General features: G+C 39.0%; 1 protein-coding gene across 4 annotated transcripts in view; it reads left to right on the forward strand.

Annotated features, from left to right (window-relative positions):
- Nucleotides 1-17148, forward strand: part of cacnb1 (calcium channel, voltage-dependent, beta 1 subunit) — a 70702-nt gene that overhangs the window by 35429 nt on the left and 18125 nt on the right. For 2 of the 4 annotated variants that reach the window (XM_052138412.1, XM_052138414.1), the window contains exons 3-7: nt 3317-3436; nt 5230-5352; nt 5547-5683; nt 8882-8949; nt 11000-11145. In XM_052138412.1, the coding sequence (XP_051994372.1) occupies nt 3317-3436; nt 5230-5352; nt 5547-5683; nt 8882-8949; nt 11000-11145 (594 nt within the window). Of the gene's footprint in view, nt 1-3316; nt 3437-5229; nt 5353-5546; nt 5684-8881; nt 8950-10999; nt 11146-13798; nt 13828-17148 lie in introns of all 4 variants that reach the window. The other 2 variants (XM_052138413.1, XM_052138415.1) reach the window with 1 other exon arrangement.

Genomic DNA, 17148 nt, shown 5'->3' on the forward strand with positions numbered 1-17148 from the left:
CCAACCGTTTGGCCATTTTGTTGTCACTTTAAATTTTCTTGCTGGATCGCGTGCACCCGCTCGATCACGATGGAACTTTAATCCGGGTGAATCTAACAAATAATTTGGCTACTTTAATAATTATAACTAAGGGAAATTTTATTTTGAAAGCCAATATGTATTATCAAATACAAATATGATATGATTAAAACATATTTAAAATTAAATTGTAAAAATATTTCTCTGCATGGCATTGTTCAGAGGGCCGGTCCAAATGTGGGGGCGGACCGTATTCGGCCCGCGGGCCGTAGTTTGGGGACCCCTGAGCTATGTCTTCCTCATCTAACTCTTAAAATTAAGGAAATTAAGGAAAAACATCAGAGGGAACCACCATAATTATTTTAATCATTTTAATCTTCATTTCTGATAGAGAGACCTAGTTGTTACAATTAATCATCCCACATGTTTCATATTTACGTGTGTATTTGTACGTTTGTGTATGTGTGTGTGTGTGGGAGAAAATGTTTTATGAGCTTGTACTAATCCTTCCTCTCCACCTCTCCCACACACTCCCTTTTTTCTTTTCGTCCTATTTCTCACTTTCTCTCTCCACTGGTCGTCATCTTTTGGCATGTCTTTTGTTTCTTTCCTCGCTCCGTGTTCTTGTCGTTCTGATGCAGATATGTTGGCTAGCATGAGACTGACAGTGTAATTGGTGTACAGTGTTCCCAGGCTGCTTTCTACACAGCCAGGGGAATTTTACACACTGGAAGACATCCGTGAATATGTCAACTTTGTTTATGTGCTCTGCGGAGCCTGAGCTAATATTATTGTTAATGCGTTGTTACTAGAATGGTTTAAAATTCATAACATTAAGGCCTTTGATATTTGAAAGTGCTCTCAAGTTGTTGTAGGCACTGTTTGAGGGGAATGCATGTCATAGATTTTTAACTGAGGTGGCCTGCTACTGACCTTGAACACTGCCAAGCAAATACATAGTTACAGCTTCAACACACATAAAACAGGACTAAAGTGCAAATACCAAAATTAAAAAGGTCAATAATAAAGCTTACAAAGAATCTTGAGTCCACAACAAGGAGCAAATGAATGAAATGCAGGGTAATTACAATTGTGATGAATTGGTTTAAATGTTGTGATTAAGCATTTGTTATGTAAGAAAAACACATAGTTATGTGTGTTTATGTGTGCTTTGAGGCAATTTTCTTGTTATGATTTATCTAAATTAGGTTTAGAAATAGTTCACCCCAAAATTTTATTCTGCCATAATTTACTCACCTTCATGTCATTCCAAACCTGTGTCATTAAAGTTCAATTCAAGTCTTCCAAAACCATATGATTTGTATAATTTTTTTTAATGAAATTTAAGCATTTATTTACTGATAATCTTCCACTCTCATATCATATTCTCTATTTTGCATGACCAAACTTGTGAGATAAATCTTCTGATTTCAACTGGTATATTAGAGAATTTATCAAACTAAAGGCCCCGATATACTTCAGGAAAAGTTCTTCTGCATTCTTCGTTCAGGGGTAAAAAAAACGTTCTAAACAGCCGAGCAACAGTATACTGTTTCCAAACATTCAGACACCCGCCACACTGCTGTGGGAGGCATTTAGAGGAGCATTTATATATTAGGAAGCTGCATGTTAAACCTAAACTAATGTGACATTAAAATGTGTTATCAATTACCTCATGCCTCATTCCATGAGTAGAATTCACACTAGATCAGTCAAAGAAGCTGTTTTAACCATTCAATGATGATTTAAAGTAATATACTGTATATGCAGTAGACGATTTTAATTTGTCTTGTTTAGATTCTGAATTCATGACACTAATGCGCTAACTCGCTAAACGCATTCATAATATGCACCGCTTACACTCTGTTATTGTCATTTATGATGACATGGTTACAACTGCAAAGATAGGTGTATAAATTATAATGTATAATTCCATGACATGGTTATGCACGCCTATGTGTTCACGTTGAAGATTTTAAGGGTCCTCACTTGTGGAAAATGCCATTTGGAAACTTTTGGGCATTCTGAATCATATTTTACTTTTTAAAACTGGAACTGTTTGCCTGTTTTATGTGTAACACCTTCCTGAATCATTCCTGTGTGTATGTGTCTGTGCCAAGTCTAAAAGTGATTTGTGTAAGGGATTCAGTCAGCCCACACATATGATCTCTTTGCCAGCAAATATATACAACATCTCTGTTGTAAAAGTCATAGTCTAGCAGTCTTTAGAGATATATGCACAGCTGTTTAATGAAGCCCATGATAGGATAGTTAATCTCTGTGTGTGCTGGGTTCCTGTGACTATGTGTTTCACTATGAATAATTTAACATAATTGCATATGGCATATGTCAGCCTGACACATTCTCATCTCTATTTAAAACACATACACACTTCCACTCTCACAAATATTTGACAAACCTAATGCACTCATGTTCACATACACAAACGCATGCAATGAGTCATTCTTGCAGCTGTCCGCACGGCTGTCCACACCTCCCACAAATAAGAGTTCGATCGACACCTGAAAAATATAGGAAAACGAGAGGAAGCTGAAAAAGAGAGATGAGAGGAGTGGGAGGCTTATATAAAGCCTCTGACACTGTACTGTACAGAGCACTGTACTGTATTATCTTCATGAACTTTATAACATATTCAAGCACACAAAATCCTCCATATACATGAGCACCTATTTCTTCTCTTACTTGTTTTGTACCTTCTTCTCTTTCACTCCCTCCCACACTCTTCTTGCCACCCGCATCTTGTTCTCTTCTTCATCAAATTATTTAATGTTTGTTTTAATGTTGTGTGGTCATTTGTGCTGCTTTTTTTTTACCTGGTGGAAAAAGAGATGAAAATTTGTTGATGTATGAAAAGAACTACCATGAAATGGCTTGCTGAGCAGTTTTCTTTCCTGTGTTGACGTATTTCCTATTGGAACGGGAGGTTTGGATGGGACATATTTGGAATATATTATATATATATATGAAGAGCCAATAGGCTTTAATTTAGTGGGAGGGACATTCTTATTCTAGAAAGCACTTGATTGGACAAAAAACTGTGTAGTGCAAGATGAGTCATCTATGTTTTAATCCATTTTCCCAGAAGAGAAAGAATTTGTATATAGGCTAAAAGATAATAAAGTCTATTTTCAGGAGAACACTAGCATGTAGATGTCTTCAAATCTAATAGATGTAGACTACAAGCTAATAATTAAGCTTTGCTCATCCTTTTTAAACACACACAAATTGAAACTGAAAAGCTGTTAACACATCTTCACACTCGCTCCCTCTCTTGCAGGGCTCAGCAGACTCCTACACCAGTCGTCCTTCAGACTCTGACGTATCTCTGGAGGAGGACCCTGAGGCTCTCAGGAAAGAAGCCGATAGTCAAGCTCTTGCCACCTTGGAGAAGGCTAAGGTGTCTAATCTTACTCTACTTTCTCATGTCTGTTTCTTTCTATACATTTCTGCTGAATTTCTCCATGAATTTGTCTCTGCCATGAATGGTTATGATATAATATATTGATGTTATAGATAGCACACCCAAGGCTGAAATTATGTGTAAAAAAGTTTGAATAGAGTCTGTATATTAAGCAGTTTGTGCTGAAATATATTCTTAAAATTAAAAGTTTAATGCTAACAATTCCTAACCTAGAATGTTTGAAGAATATTAATACAGTGCTTACTTGCAAACACTATAATTATTTTGAATAGCACAGATTTTCTTGTTAAAAGTGAAGTGGGTAATTTCTACAACACTAGTGAAACCAGTATAACAATTAGTTCTGGCCCAAACTCATGCCACTGGTTGAGCCAGAAGTTGACATGTCAGCAGGAGAAAGTGTCTTAGCATTCTTTCTGCCGGCGGGCCTGCGAGAAATACTTTTTGTGAAAACATTAATAACTGCAGTCTTGACCAACACAAAATAGGTATTGTTTGAAAGCTTAGAAGCTCTACTTCCCAATGTATGTAGGCATTATGACCAAAACTTAACAAGTGCTTTGAAATTTGCAGACAAATCAGAAGTGTTCCGTTTTTATTTATAAAAAAAAAAAAAAAAAAGCTGCACTGAACATATTATAAACAATAAAAACAACAAACTCATCAAATGCGTCATTTGTCATTGAAAAGCACTCAGAGTAGAATACAACCAGCCTATTTGTTTTACTTACAGAAAAAAATATAAACAAAAAATAAACAGACCATAAAGTAGAGAAGGTGATTATCTTTCAATCGAGGCCACACACAAAGTAATCAGATGTATTGATCATTAGATAAGTGACACGAAGCGTCACTTGGTCATAAGTGATGCCAAGACTCAATGACAACTTAAATGCCACAGAATGAAACTCATTCTGTAAAATCTTGTTAATAAAATCATGTCTACATATTATCAAACCTTAAGTCAGTGTTGTGTTTCCATGTGGATTTAGTTATTATGTACAACCATGTTTTATTTGTTTGGAGAGGCTTTTGGACATGTGGAGACTGTTTTGTACACCAGGATAAATTACTTTTTAATGCTATAACTTTTGATTGCTTTGTTGAATCATCACAAACTTTTACTCAGTTACAGTTTACATGATTGGGAACAAGAGCTACCTTATTTAAACCCTGAGATATATAATGTAAAATCTGGAAAAAAAAAATAAATATATTTATTCTTCAAAGGCTGAGAGTCTAAGAATTGATCATAATCTATCTCATTAGAAAATGCAAAAGTTTTCTTTAAAATGATACCAAACACTTGACCCTTTTTTTCTTTTTTGTTACAAGCCTTTAATTGTGGGTCTGCCACAGAAACTAGAAACATCTTTCTAAACACCCACAGAGCTTAAAGGGTTAAGGGCAATTATTGATATAAAGAAATGTGCTTAAACTTGCTTTGAAAGTTTTTTACAGAGTAGTCAAACATAAATAGACGATTTTAATAACCACCCTGAGTTTTGTGCTCCCATGCCAGTGATTTTCCACCTGGATGAGATTTTTGTTCTAAACCTGAATTAACACACTTAATCAGATGTGTTGATTGAAGCTTGGCACACAAAACCTTCTGCTTACTGTTCCTCCAGGATTTGAGTTTGGAAGCAATATGCTACAGAATTAGTCCATCTTTTTCACTGTATAAGAGATAACTTCCATATATGAGCTTTAAAATCCTCACATGATCTGTATTTCACCTCCATTTATTTCTCCCTTTCTCTCTAAAGACCAAGCCTGTAGCATTTGCTGTGAGGACTAATGTTGGCTATAACCCAGGCCCTAATGATGATGTGCCTGTCCAGGGCATGGCCATCTCCTTTGAACCCAAAGACTTCCTGCATATCAAAGAGGTCAGACATAATTTCCTTTGGTCTGATGTTTTATGTAATCACTGAAATATAAATATAAAAATACAATACATATCTTGCTCTTCTTTCTTTTACCTCTTTATATTAGTATCAATTTAGTATTGAAGAATGCGTATGTTTAGAATTCAAAAGCATAGTGTTCACATGTGTGTCTATTTGTATTTTTCTGTTAACAGAAGTATAATAATGACTGGTGGATTGGGCGTTTGGTAAAGGAGGGATGTGAGGTGGGGTTTATCCCAAGTCCTGTGAAGCTTGAGAGTACACGTCAGTTACAAGAACAGAGAATAAGACAAAACCGCCTTAGCTCCAGGTGAAAGCCAATCACAAAACATGTATCAGGGAATTTTAAAATGGGTTTTCCATAGGGCAGTGTCGATACAATCAAATATCGATATATTGCGATACTTTTTCTCATGATATTGTATCAAAACTTTAGATCCATGTATCAATATTTCTATTCAACTATTTGTGTATACATATCATGTAAACAAACAAAGTTGGCACACTGTTACTTCAATTTAAAAAAAATTTACAAATCAATTTTATGACCCCACAAAGAGACAAAAACATGATGTTTCAAGCTACATGCTCTTCATCAGACATCAGTTTCTAACTGAAATATACCCAAATTCATTTGAGTTGAAATTGGAATTGATTCGTATTATAATCAAATTTTGATATCGATATGTATAGCAATATATCGAATCGTGAAATGTGTATTGTGTATTGTATCGTGAGGCGATATCCAGCCAGAAGTTTTCCATGCTAGAAAAGTCATGGATAAGTGATGAAAATGTCTGTTTTATATATACAGTGAGGAAAATAAGTATTTGAACACCCTGCTATTTTGCAAGTTCTCCCACTTAGAAATCATGGAGGGGTCTGAAATTGTCATCGTAGGTGCATGTCCACTGTGAGAGACATAATCTAAAAAAAAAAATCCAGAAATCACAATATATGATTTTTAAACAATTTATTTGTATGATACAGCTGCAAATAAGTATTTGAACACCTGAGAAAATCAATGTTAATATTTGGTACAGTAGCCTTTGTTTGCAATTACAGAGGTCAAACGTTTCCTGTAGTTTTTCACCAGGTTTGCACACACTGCAGGAGGGATTTTGGCCCACTCCTCCACACAGATCTTCTCTAGATCAGTCAGGTTTCTGGGCTGTCGCTGAGAAACACGGAGTTTGAGCTCCCTCCAAAGATTCTCTATTGGGTTTAGGTCTGGAGACTGGCTAGGCCACGCCAGAACCTTGATATGCTTCTTACAGAGCCACTCCTTGGTTATCCTGGCTGTGTGCTTCGGGTCATTGTCATGTTGGAAGACCCAGCCTCGACCCATCTTCAATGCTCTAACTGAGGGAAGGAGGTTGTTCCCCAAAATCTCGCAATACATGGCCCCGGTCATCCTCTCCTTAATACAGTGCAGTCAGCCCTGTCCCATGTGCAAAAAAACACCCCCAAAGCATGATGCTACCACCCCCATGCTTCACAGTAGGGATGGTGTTCTTGGGATGGTACTCATCATTCTTCTTCCTCCAAACACGGTTAGTGGAATTATGACCAAAAAGTTCTATTTTGGTCTCATCTGACCACATGACTTTCTCCCATGAGTCCTCTGGATCATCCAAATGGTCATTGGAAAACTTAAGACGGGCCTTGACATGTGCTGGTTTAAGCAGGGGAACCTTCCGTGCCATGCATGATTTCAAACTATGACGTCTTAGTGTATTACCAACAGTAACCTTGGAAACGGTGGTCCCAGCTCTTTTCAGGTCATTGACCAGCTCCTCCCGTGTAGTTCTGGGCTGATTTCTCACCTTTCTTAGGATCATTGAGACCCCACGAGGTGAGATCTTGCATGGAGCCCCAGTCCGAGGTAGATTGACAGTCATGTTTAGCTTCTTCCATTTTCTAATGATTGCTCCAACAGTGGACCTTTTTTCACCAAGCTGCTTGGCAATTTCCCCATAGCCCTTTCCAGCCTTGTGGAGGTGTACAATTTTGTCTCTAGTGTCTTTGGACAGCTCTTTGGTCTTGGCCATGTTAGTAGTTGGATTCTTACTGATTGGATGGGGTGGACAGGTGTCTTTATGCAGCTAACGTCCTCAAACAGGTGCATCTAATTTAGGATAATAAATGGAGTGGAGGTGGACATTTTAAAGGCAGACTAACAGGTCTTTGAGGGTCAGAATTCTAGCTGATAGACAGGTGTTCAAATACTTATATGCAGCTGTATCATACAAATAAATAGTTAAAAAATCATACATTGTGATTTCTGGATTTGTCTCTCACAGTGGACATGCACCTACAATGACAATTTCAGACCCCTCCATGATTTCCAAGTGGGAGAACTTGCAAAATAGCAGGGTGTTCAAATACTTATTTTCCTCACTGTATATATATATACAGTATTTCACAAAAGTGAGTACACCCCTCACATTTTTGTAAATATTTGATTATATCTTTTCATGTGACAACAGTGAAGAAATTACACTTTGAGAGTGTGTGAGAGCGATGACACCAAATTTAACACACCTGCTCCCCATTCACACCTGAGACCTTGTAACGCTAACGAGTCACATGACACCGGGGAGGGAAAATGACTAATTGGGCCCAATTTGGACATTTTCACTTAGGATTGTACTCACTTTTGTTTCCAGCGGTTTAGACATTAATGGCTGTGTGTTGAGTTATTTTGAGGGGACAGCACATTTACACTGTTACACAAGCTGTACACTCACTACTTTACATTTGAGCAAAGTGTCATTTCTTCAGTGTTGTCACATGAAAAGATAATCAAATATTTACAAAAATGTGAGGGGTGTACTCACTTTTGTGAGATACTGTGTATATATATATGTGTGTGTGTGTGTGTGTGTGTGTGTGTGTGTGTGTGTGTGTGTGTGTGTGTGTGTGTGTGAGCGTGTATTTATCACTTTGTGGGGACCAAATGTCCCCATAAGGATAGTAAAACCCGAAATTTTTGACCTTGTGGGGACATTTTGTCGGTCCCCATGAGGAAAACAGCTTATAAATCATACTAAATTATGTTTTTTGAAAATGTAAAAATGCAGAAAGTTTTCTGTGAGGGTTAGGTTTAGGGGTAGGGTTAGGTTTAGGGGATAGAATATAAAGTTTGTACAGTATAAAAACCATTATGTCTATGGAAAGTCCCCATAAAACATGGAAACACAACATGTGTGTGTGTGTGTGTGTGTGTGTGTGTGTGTGTGTTTTTTTTGTTTTGATGTTTTTTTACAATTGTACTGTAGCCACAAACATTGGCCAAAAATTGCTCTTTGTGAGTGCAATCTCAATTACATTAATTTTCCAGTAAGTCCAGTAATCACAAACAACTGGAAAAGTCATGGAGGTTAATTGGTCAGTTAATGTTGGCATACTGTTGATACATTATTATGTTGTATCACTAGCAATGTAACATCTAGTCACATTGATGCATGTTAAGACCTTTTTCTGTTGCTCTTTCTCACTCTCTCAGTAAGTCTGGTGGAAGCTCTAGTCTGGATGTTGCCACAGGTGCCCGAAGGCCCACCCCACCTGGAACAGGTCTGATCGGACACTAAATAGTGTAATAGTTGTTCTAATGTGATGGTGATATGACAGGGTCGTAACCACCATATACATTAAGGGAGACACTAATATTCCCCTCTAATATTCAGAATAGTGGTTGACAATGATTCTTAAACCTTTACATTTGCCCAGCCAATCCTGAATAGTTGGTTACTTCCTTTGAGTTATATAAAGGATATTGTACAGCCAGCCAGGGCTTGACATTTATACCCGTCCACCCACCAAAATGCTGGTAGAAATCGGCAAATAACTCCATCACCCGTACTAGCCACTTTGATGGGTGGCCGCAATCAAAGCATATTTAATTGTATTAATCTCGGGTTCAGCGATTTAAAAGTACTAACTCACTCTCATGACTTACACGCGCGTCTGTGTGGGGCGAATGAACCGTGCTTTTGCACGAACTGCCGCAGTGTGCATCAGAGTGAGAGAGCCAGATCTCTGGGACAGCACAGAGTGAAACTTGCGTGATTCAATACGGCTTTGTGTGGTATCGCGGCAGCCAGTGGAGACCTAAAAACTTATGTGACCCATTTTAATTCAAGATTTCTTATACTTTAACGTGCTATATTGAAGTCGAACCTTTTAAACTGACAAGTTAAAGAGACAGTGGTGTGCCATCCATCAACATCAATTACGAGGTTTTTAAAATACACCTCATCATCCAAACTAAAATGTTTTACCTGAAATTACACTAACTGGTAACTGGTATGCATATAAAATCGATTAGGGCTAATCTATCATCATTCACTCACCTTTATCTTGATCAAAACCCATAGGACTTTCTTCCATGATTGGAAAAAATATTAATGATTTTTTTATTTTATGGAAAAAGGTGCAATGAAAGTAAATGGTAACTGAGTCTACCTAACATATCGTTTTGTACTCCATAGAATTATTAGCTGTGAAGTTGTATTTAAAGGTTTCTTAATGTGTTTAGGCTATTAGTTTTTCATAACAAATACTGTTTATTTAAAAAATAATATAATAAAAGACTAAGCTTATCTACAGTAATGTGGAGCAATCCATGGTCTGACCTGTGCTTATGGCCTTATTAATACAAATGCCACTGTTAAACAATGGTATAATAATGGTAAACTTTCATATAGGCAAGTACAATTTAGAATGGATAAACAGGTTAAAATGGGTAAAATCTGGACTTTTTGACAAATAAGTATGGATATGGATATGGACAAATCAAATTTGACAAAATTTTTCTTCTGTTTTGTCCTACTCTTGTTCTAACTGGCCATGTTTGCCTTCAGATATATTAAGAGATGATTTAAATCATTAGGCTTGTCTCATGCTGAACTCATATCATTCTTGTTCAAATGAAATGCCAGTTAGTTTCATAAATTTTTGTGTGCCAGGGTATTTTGGCTAGTGAAAATGCTGAGTGGCTAGTGACTTTAGAATACCACTAGCTACAGTGGCCAGTGAGCCAAAACGTTAATGTCAAACCTTGTAGCCACTCAGTTATAGTGTTGCTTTTGGATTATAGATATTCAGAAACTTTTGACCGCTTTATTTCACAATTGAACAATCAGGATCAAGTATTTTGTAAGCTGTGTAATAAGGCATGTATAGATCCTTATCTCTCTCAAAAACGCATTCATTTCCAAACTGGGAACTCAAGGACAAGTAGTGAGAACCATACCCCTAAGGATTCCCTCTGTTCTCCTCCCTCCACTCTTATCACTCATTCTTTGAGTCTATCTCCAGCAATGTTTTTCTATTATTTTTCTCTTGACCATTAATGTGGTGTATTTTATCTGCTGTGTCATGATTTTGCTTATTTTGTACTTCTTGAAAAGGTCATTTTAATTTTTTTTAATTTTACTTCTCCTACATTCTAAAGCATCTTTGTTCTCTTCATCATGTTTCTGACTCTGTAAAATCTGTGTATCATACTGCTCTTCTTTCTCTATTTCATTCTCTCCATTCCCTTTTTTCCCTGTTTCTCTCTCTCTCTCTCTCTTTTTGCCTTCTAAACCCTGCACACCTCCCAATCGGTACCTTTCCTCAGCTGACTTGTCCCCAGGGCTTTATGATGATGCTCTGGATTCAGATGTTGAGGAGGTGGAGCCTGCCGACACCCGTGACCATAAGGGTGTAGGCGGAAGTGTCACCTCCCCTCAAGGCAATCTGCCCCGCTTCCCTTTCTTTAAGAAGGTAACCGTGGTGATAACCCCAGAATGCAACACTAGATGACCCCCTTCAATTGTGACTAACAATCAGATTCACTTTTAAAACTAGCACCTGTGTCTCTGAACCATGACAGAAGTCTTTACTGTTTATGCGCGTTCCTGTGTTTGTAGAGACTTTATTAATACTTTATTAAACTTAATCCAGAAGACTCGCAACTTCATGGATACACTTAAAGTTCTACGTAAATTTCTTTAACATCTCAGTTGTTTCACCTTGACAGCAATAAAACTACATGGAGAGCAAATAGAGACTTTTGCTGAAGTCTCATGCTTCTCAGACATTTTTCCTATGAAAAAGAAGGAACCAATAATCTAACGTGCCTCATTTGGCATTTCAGAATAGATCTCAACAGTGTTTTAATTTCAAACTGTGCTCAGATTTGCCAAGATACCAAAGTCTGCAATCGAAAAGTCTGAGAATTCACTATGAACTTCCCATCAAATTCCAAAATAAAAGACCAAATAATCTGAGCTATGCTATCCACTATAATTTTATAGTTTTACTGAGAACTTTATTAGGAACACTATATTAATACTGGGTAGGGCCTCAAAACAGCCTCAATTCTTTGTGGCATGGATTCCACAAGATGTTGGAAACATTCTTTGAGATTCTGGTCCATGTTGACAGGATCGCATCGCGGAATTTCTGCAAATCTCCTGTTCTACCACATCCCAAATGTGTTCTATTGGATTCAGATCCGGTGACTGGGAAGGCCACTGAAGAACAGTGAACTCAATATCATGTTCATGAAAATAGTTAGAGACGACTTTTGCATTGTGACATGGTGCATTATCATGCTGGAAGGAGCCATTAGAAGGTGGTGAAATTGTAGCCATGAAGGGATGCACATGGTCAGCAACAATACTCAAATAGGCTGTGGCATTCAAGCAATGATTGATTGGTATTAGCGGGCCCAAAGTGTGCCAAGAAAACATTTCCCACACTATTACACCATCGCCACCAGCCTGAACTGTTGACATAAGGCAGGTTGGGTCAATGGATTCATTCTGTTGCCGCCAAATTCTGACCCTACCATCTATGTGCCTCATCAGAAATCGAGATTCATTAGACCATGTTACATTTTTCCAGTGTTCTACTGTCCAGTTTTGGTGAGCCCAATTCAGCCTCAGACTTCTGTCCTTCGTTGACAGAAGTGGAATGTGACATGGTCTTCTGCTGTTGTAGCCCATCCGCCTCAAGGTTCAATGTGTTTTTTTCTCACTACAATTGTACAGAGCGGTTATCTGAGTTACCGTAGACTTTCTGTCAGCTTGAACCAGTTTCGCCATTCTCCGTTGACCTCTCTCATCAACAAGGTGTTTCTGTCTGCAGAACTGCTGCTCAATTGATGTTTTTTGGATTTCGGCACCATTCTGAGTAACCGCTAGGTACTGTTGTGTGTGAAAATCCCAGGAGATCAGCAGTTACAGAAACATTCAAACCAGCCCGCCTGGCACCAACAATCATTCCACAGTCAAAATAACTGAAATACATTTTTTCCCCCATTCTGATGGTTGATGTGAACATTAACTGAAGCTCCTGACCTGTATCTGCATGATTTTATGTATTGCACTGCTGCCACACGATTGGCGGATTAGATAATTGAATGAAAAGTTGGTGTACAGGTGTTCCTAATAGAGTGCTCAGTGAGTGTAGACCTATACTCTTACTGTATGTCAAGAACTGACTCATTTGTGTCTATTTATATTCTCCTGAGGAATATCAAGAGAAAAATCTGAAGACAATGATGATACATAAATTAAACATAATTGTGATCTCCATTTAGTCTCCCAAAACATTTCTCTTTTTATGCATCCGGACTAGCCCAACACAGCAACATTGTGTCAACCTCTGCCATGACTTTGGGGCGGGACTATTTGTTTATCTGAGCAATAGCAAATGAGGGAAGTGTTTGGGAAACATGTTTGAAAACAGTCATTATATATACAATTCTGCCGCTTGAGGGGCAGAAATAACATACTTCGGCTCAAAGATCCAAAAGTGTTAAAACCGGTGTGATTTTTTTTTATACTGGGAGAATGATTTAGATGAATATGACTGAGCAATCAAGCCCTAATTTATCAAAGCACTTAGAAGACCAGATATGCCTGTTGCAGGGTAAATTAAAAGGGGCTCGTGCAAAAATGCCACTGAAAGTCAAAATGTGTGGGCAAAAAAAAGCTCCTGGAACGAATTCCTTGGTGTTTTACTTGTGACATCTCATCTGACATATTTCCATTGTAAGTGCCTCTCTGGAACCCAGATATTTGCTTTTTTAAAGAAAAGGAGGGGCAAGTCAAGAAATGGTGATCAATATTAAGTCCACAAATGCTGTCAAATGAGCTTATCTTGTATTGAACTAATAGAAAAGTGAATTTCTGACACTGGTTTGCTGTTGCAAAGCTAGAAAAACTAGCAGCGAATCGGCAAGAAACCTAGATAACAGTATCTTCTCTGACTTAATTAATTTAAAACTTTTCTGATTTTTCTGATTAATTTTGTCCCAGCATCCTAAATGTATTAACAATTTGACACTAACAAAAACCGCTGCTGTTTGTTTGTTTGTTTGCTTGCATGCCCTCTTTCTCTTGCCGTGGGTGCGTGTGTGGAATGATAGGTGGGCCTGCCAAACAGAAACAGAAATCGGTGAGTCATGCCAACTACAAACTTTTGTATTTTTGTCTTCTACTTGTTTTGAAGATATCAGAGTCTTTGGGCTATTGTCAGTTAAATGTTTTCCTACATCTGCCAAACAAAAAAAATTAACATATTTCAGATTCTTTGTCAGAAAAGACAAATGAAAGCTCTTCTGTCAACAATTGTTTGATCTTCTGAATACTTAAAAGAAATTATGGCATATTTGCTTCAGTCTTTTGGTACCAGTCTTGTGTTTAAGGCATATCTCGTCAACAAATGCTAATTCTCTCATCATTTCCTCCCCCTCATGTTCTTACAAGTCTGTATGATGTTGTTTCTTCCATGTAACATAAAGGCAGAATCTTAGGGACTGACAACTTCCATGACTATTCATTTTCATTGTATGCGAAAAAGATGCAATGAAAGTGAATGGTGACTGAAGCTAACAATCTCATTAACATCTCCTGTTGTTCCGAAACTAACATGGGTTTGGAACAACATGGGTCAGTAAATGATGACAGGATTTTCATTTTTGAGTAAACTATCCCTTTAATTAATACTGCTTCTAAATTGACAAAGTTTCAGCCATGGATGTCTGCCATCCTTTTGCAGATGCTCACAAGATGAGGCAAAAACACCTTGACAGGTTTCCACGGTTTCCGTTTCCATTACAGGTCCGTGACACTCATGGTGCCGCCTCGGTGTGGAGCTCTCCGATTCTTTTGTTGTTTTTGTTTGTTTGTTTTTTTGTCCTGTGTTTAGTAATCTTTTTCCAGTCAGTTTTACCAGGGACGAACTGCTGAACATTCAGCAGCACATACCAGATAATCTTTTCCCGGTTTTTGAATATTCAGACGTTTTGCTGGACATTTATTCGAAGGCGCAGCTGTGTTGTTTAAACACGCTACAAGACGCAGGTGAGGGAAAGGAGCCGGCGCGCTGGTTTAACTCCGTCAGCGCAGTGTTCGAACAGCACTGCCGAGCATTCATCTAGCGAATCTCCGCTCTCTTCCCAACAAAACTAACGAACTACATGTCCTCACACGTACTAATAAGGACTTCTCAAACTCTGCTACATGTGCTTCACAGAAACCTGGCTGAGTGAAGCCATTCCGGACAGCGCATTACATCTGCCGGGCTTCCAGCTGTTCAGAGCGGATCGCATCGCGGACCTTTGGGACTCTCTGATCACTGTCTGGTTCATCTTCTTCTGACCTACAGGCAGAAATTAAAATTAACAAAGCCAGTTGTAAGGACTGTAAGGAGATGGACTAATGAAGCAGAGCTGGAACTACAAGCCTGCTTTGACTGCACTGATTGGAGTGTTTTTGAAGCTGCAGCTACCTGGACGAGCTCACAGATACTGTTACATCATACATCAGTTTCTGTGAGGGCATTTTTATCATTCAACAATGACAAACCATGGTTCACAGGAAAACTCAGACAGCTTCGTCATGCCAAAGAGGATGCTTACAGGGGTGGGGATAAAGTCTTGTACAATCAGGCCAGGAACACACTGAATAAGGCAATCAGAGTGGCTAAAAGAAGCTACTTTGAGAAGCTGAAAAACAAGTTTTTAGCTAACGACCCTGCATCAGTGTGGAGTGGCCTGAAACAACTTACTAATTACAGGACTCCTACCCCCAACCCTGTGGTGGACCAATGACTGGCTGACGACCTGAATGTGTTCTACTGCAGATTCGAAAGGCCCAATTTCACACCCCACACGCACTCTGACCTTCACTTCACACAAACATTAACACCTCCTCCCCCTTCCTGCTACACAACCTGCACTCAAGATCTGTAAAGTAGATGTGTGCCATGTCTTTCGGACCAAAGGTCAAGGAAGGCTTCAGGCCCAGATGGCGTCTCACCAGCGTGCCTTCGTTCGTGTGCTAACCAGCTGGCCCCCATCTTCACACAGATCTTCAATAGATCACTGGAGCAGAGTGAAGTCTCATGCTGCTTCAAATGCTCAATTATTATCCTTGTCCCTAAGAAACCAAAAATCACAGGACTTAATGACTACAGACCTGTCGCCCTGACATCTGTGGGAATTAAATCATTTGAGAGACTGGTGTTGGCCCACCTGAAGGACATCACTGGTCCCTTTCTAGATCCCCTTCAATTTGCTTATTGAGCAAACAGGTCTGTGGATGATGCAGTCAACATGGGATCGCATCATGTCCTGCAACATCTGGACAGACCAGGGACATATGCAAGGATCCTTTTTGTGGACTTCAGCTCGGCTTTCAACACAATCATCCCAGCTATACTCCAGACTAAGTTAAACTAACTTCGTGTTCCCATGTCTATCTGTCAGTGGATTACCAGCTTTCTGACAGACAGGCAGCAGCTTGTGAGGCAGGGAAAATTCACTTCCACCACCTGTACCATCAGCACTGGTGCCCTCCAGGGATGTGTGCTCTCCCCACTACTCTTCTCCCTCTACACCAATGACTGCACCACCAAGGATCCCTCTGTCAAGCTCCTGAAGTTTTCAGATGATACCACTGTCATCGGCCTCATCCGAGATGATGATGAGTCTGCATATAGAAAGGAGGTTAAACAGTTGGCTGTCTGGTGCAGTCAAAACAACCCGGAGCTGAACACGCTCAAAACGGTGGAGATGATTGTGGACTTTAGGAGGAACACCCCAACACTGAACCCCCTCACCATTCTAAACAGCACTGTGGCAGCAGTGGAGTCATTCAGGTTCCTGGGCACTGACATCTCACAGAACCTGAAGTGGGAGACACACATTGACTCCATTGTGAAAAAGGCCCAGCAGAGGTTGTACTTCCTTCGCCAGCTGAGGAAGTTCAACCTGCCACAGGCATTACTGATACAGTTCTACACAGCAGTCATTGAGTCTGTCCTCTGCACTTCAATAACTTGAGTTTGGTGCAGCTACAAAATCAGACATCAGAAGACTACAGAGGACAGTTTGGACTCCTGAGAGGATTATTGGTTGCCACCTGCCCCCCTTCAAGAACTATACACTTCCAGAGTGAGGAAAATGGCTGGTAAAATCACTCTGGACCCCACTCACCCAGCCCACTACAGTTTTGAACCGTTGCCTTCTGGCCGACGCTTCAGAGCTCTGAGCACCAGAACTGTCAAGCGCAGGAACAGTTTTTTCTCTCAGGCTATCCATCTCATGAACAGTTAAAGCTGCCCCATTGAGCAATAATTATGTGCAATACACAGTTTAGTCTTTTTATATTATCTAACATATCCACTTCTGCCATTACATACATTGCACTATACATAATATACTGTATTTTTGTTCTTTATATAACAGATTTTTAATAGATTTGCACTACGTGT

This window comes from Xyrauchen texanus, chromosome 12 (genome assembly GCF_025860055.1).
Source record: "Xyrauchen texanus isolate HMW12.3.18 chromosome 12, RBS_HiC_50CHRs, whole genome shotgun sequence".
Taxonomy (NCBI): Eukaryota; Metazoa; Chordata; class Actinopteri; order Cypriniformes; family Catostomidae; genus Xyrauchen; species Xyrauchen texanus.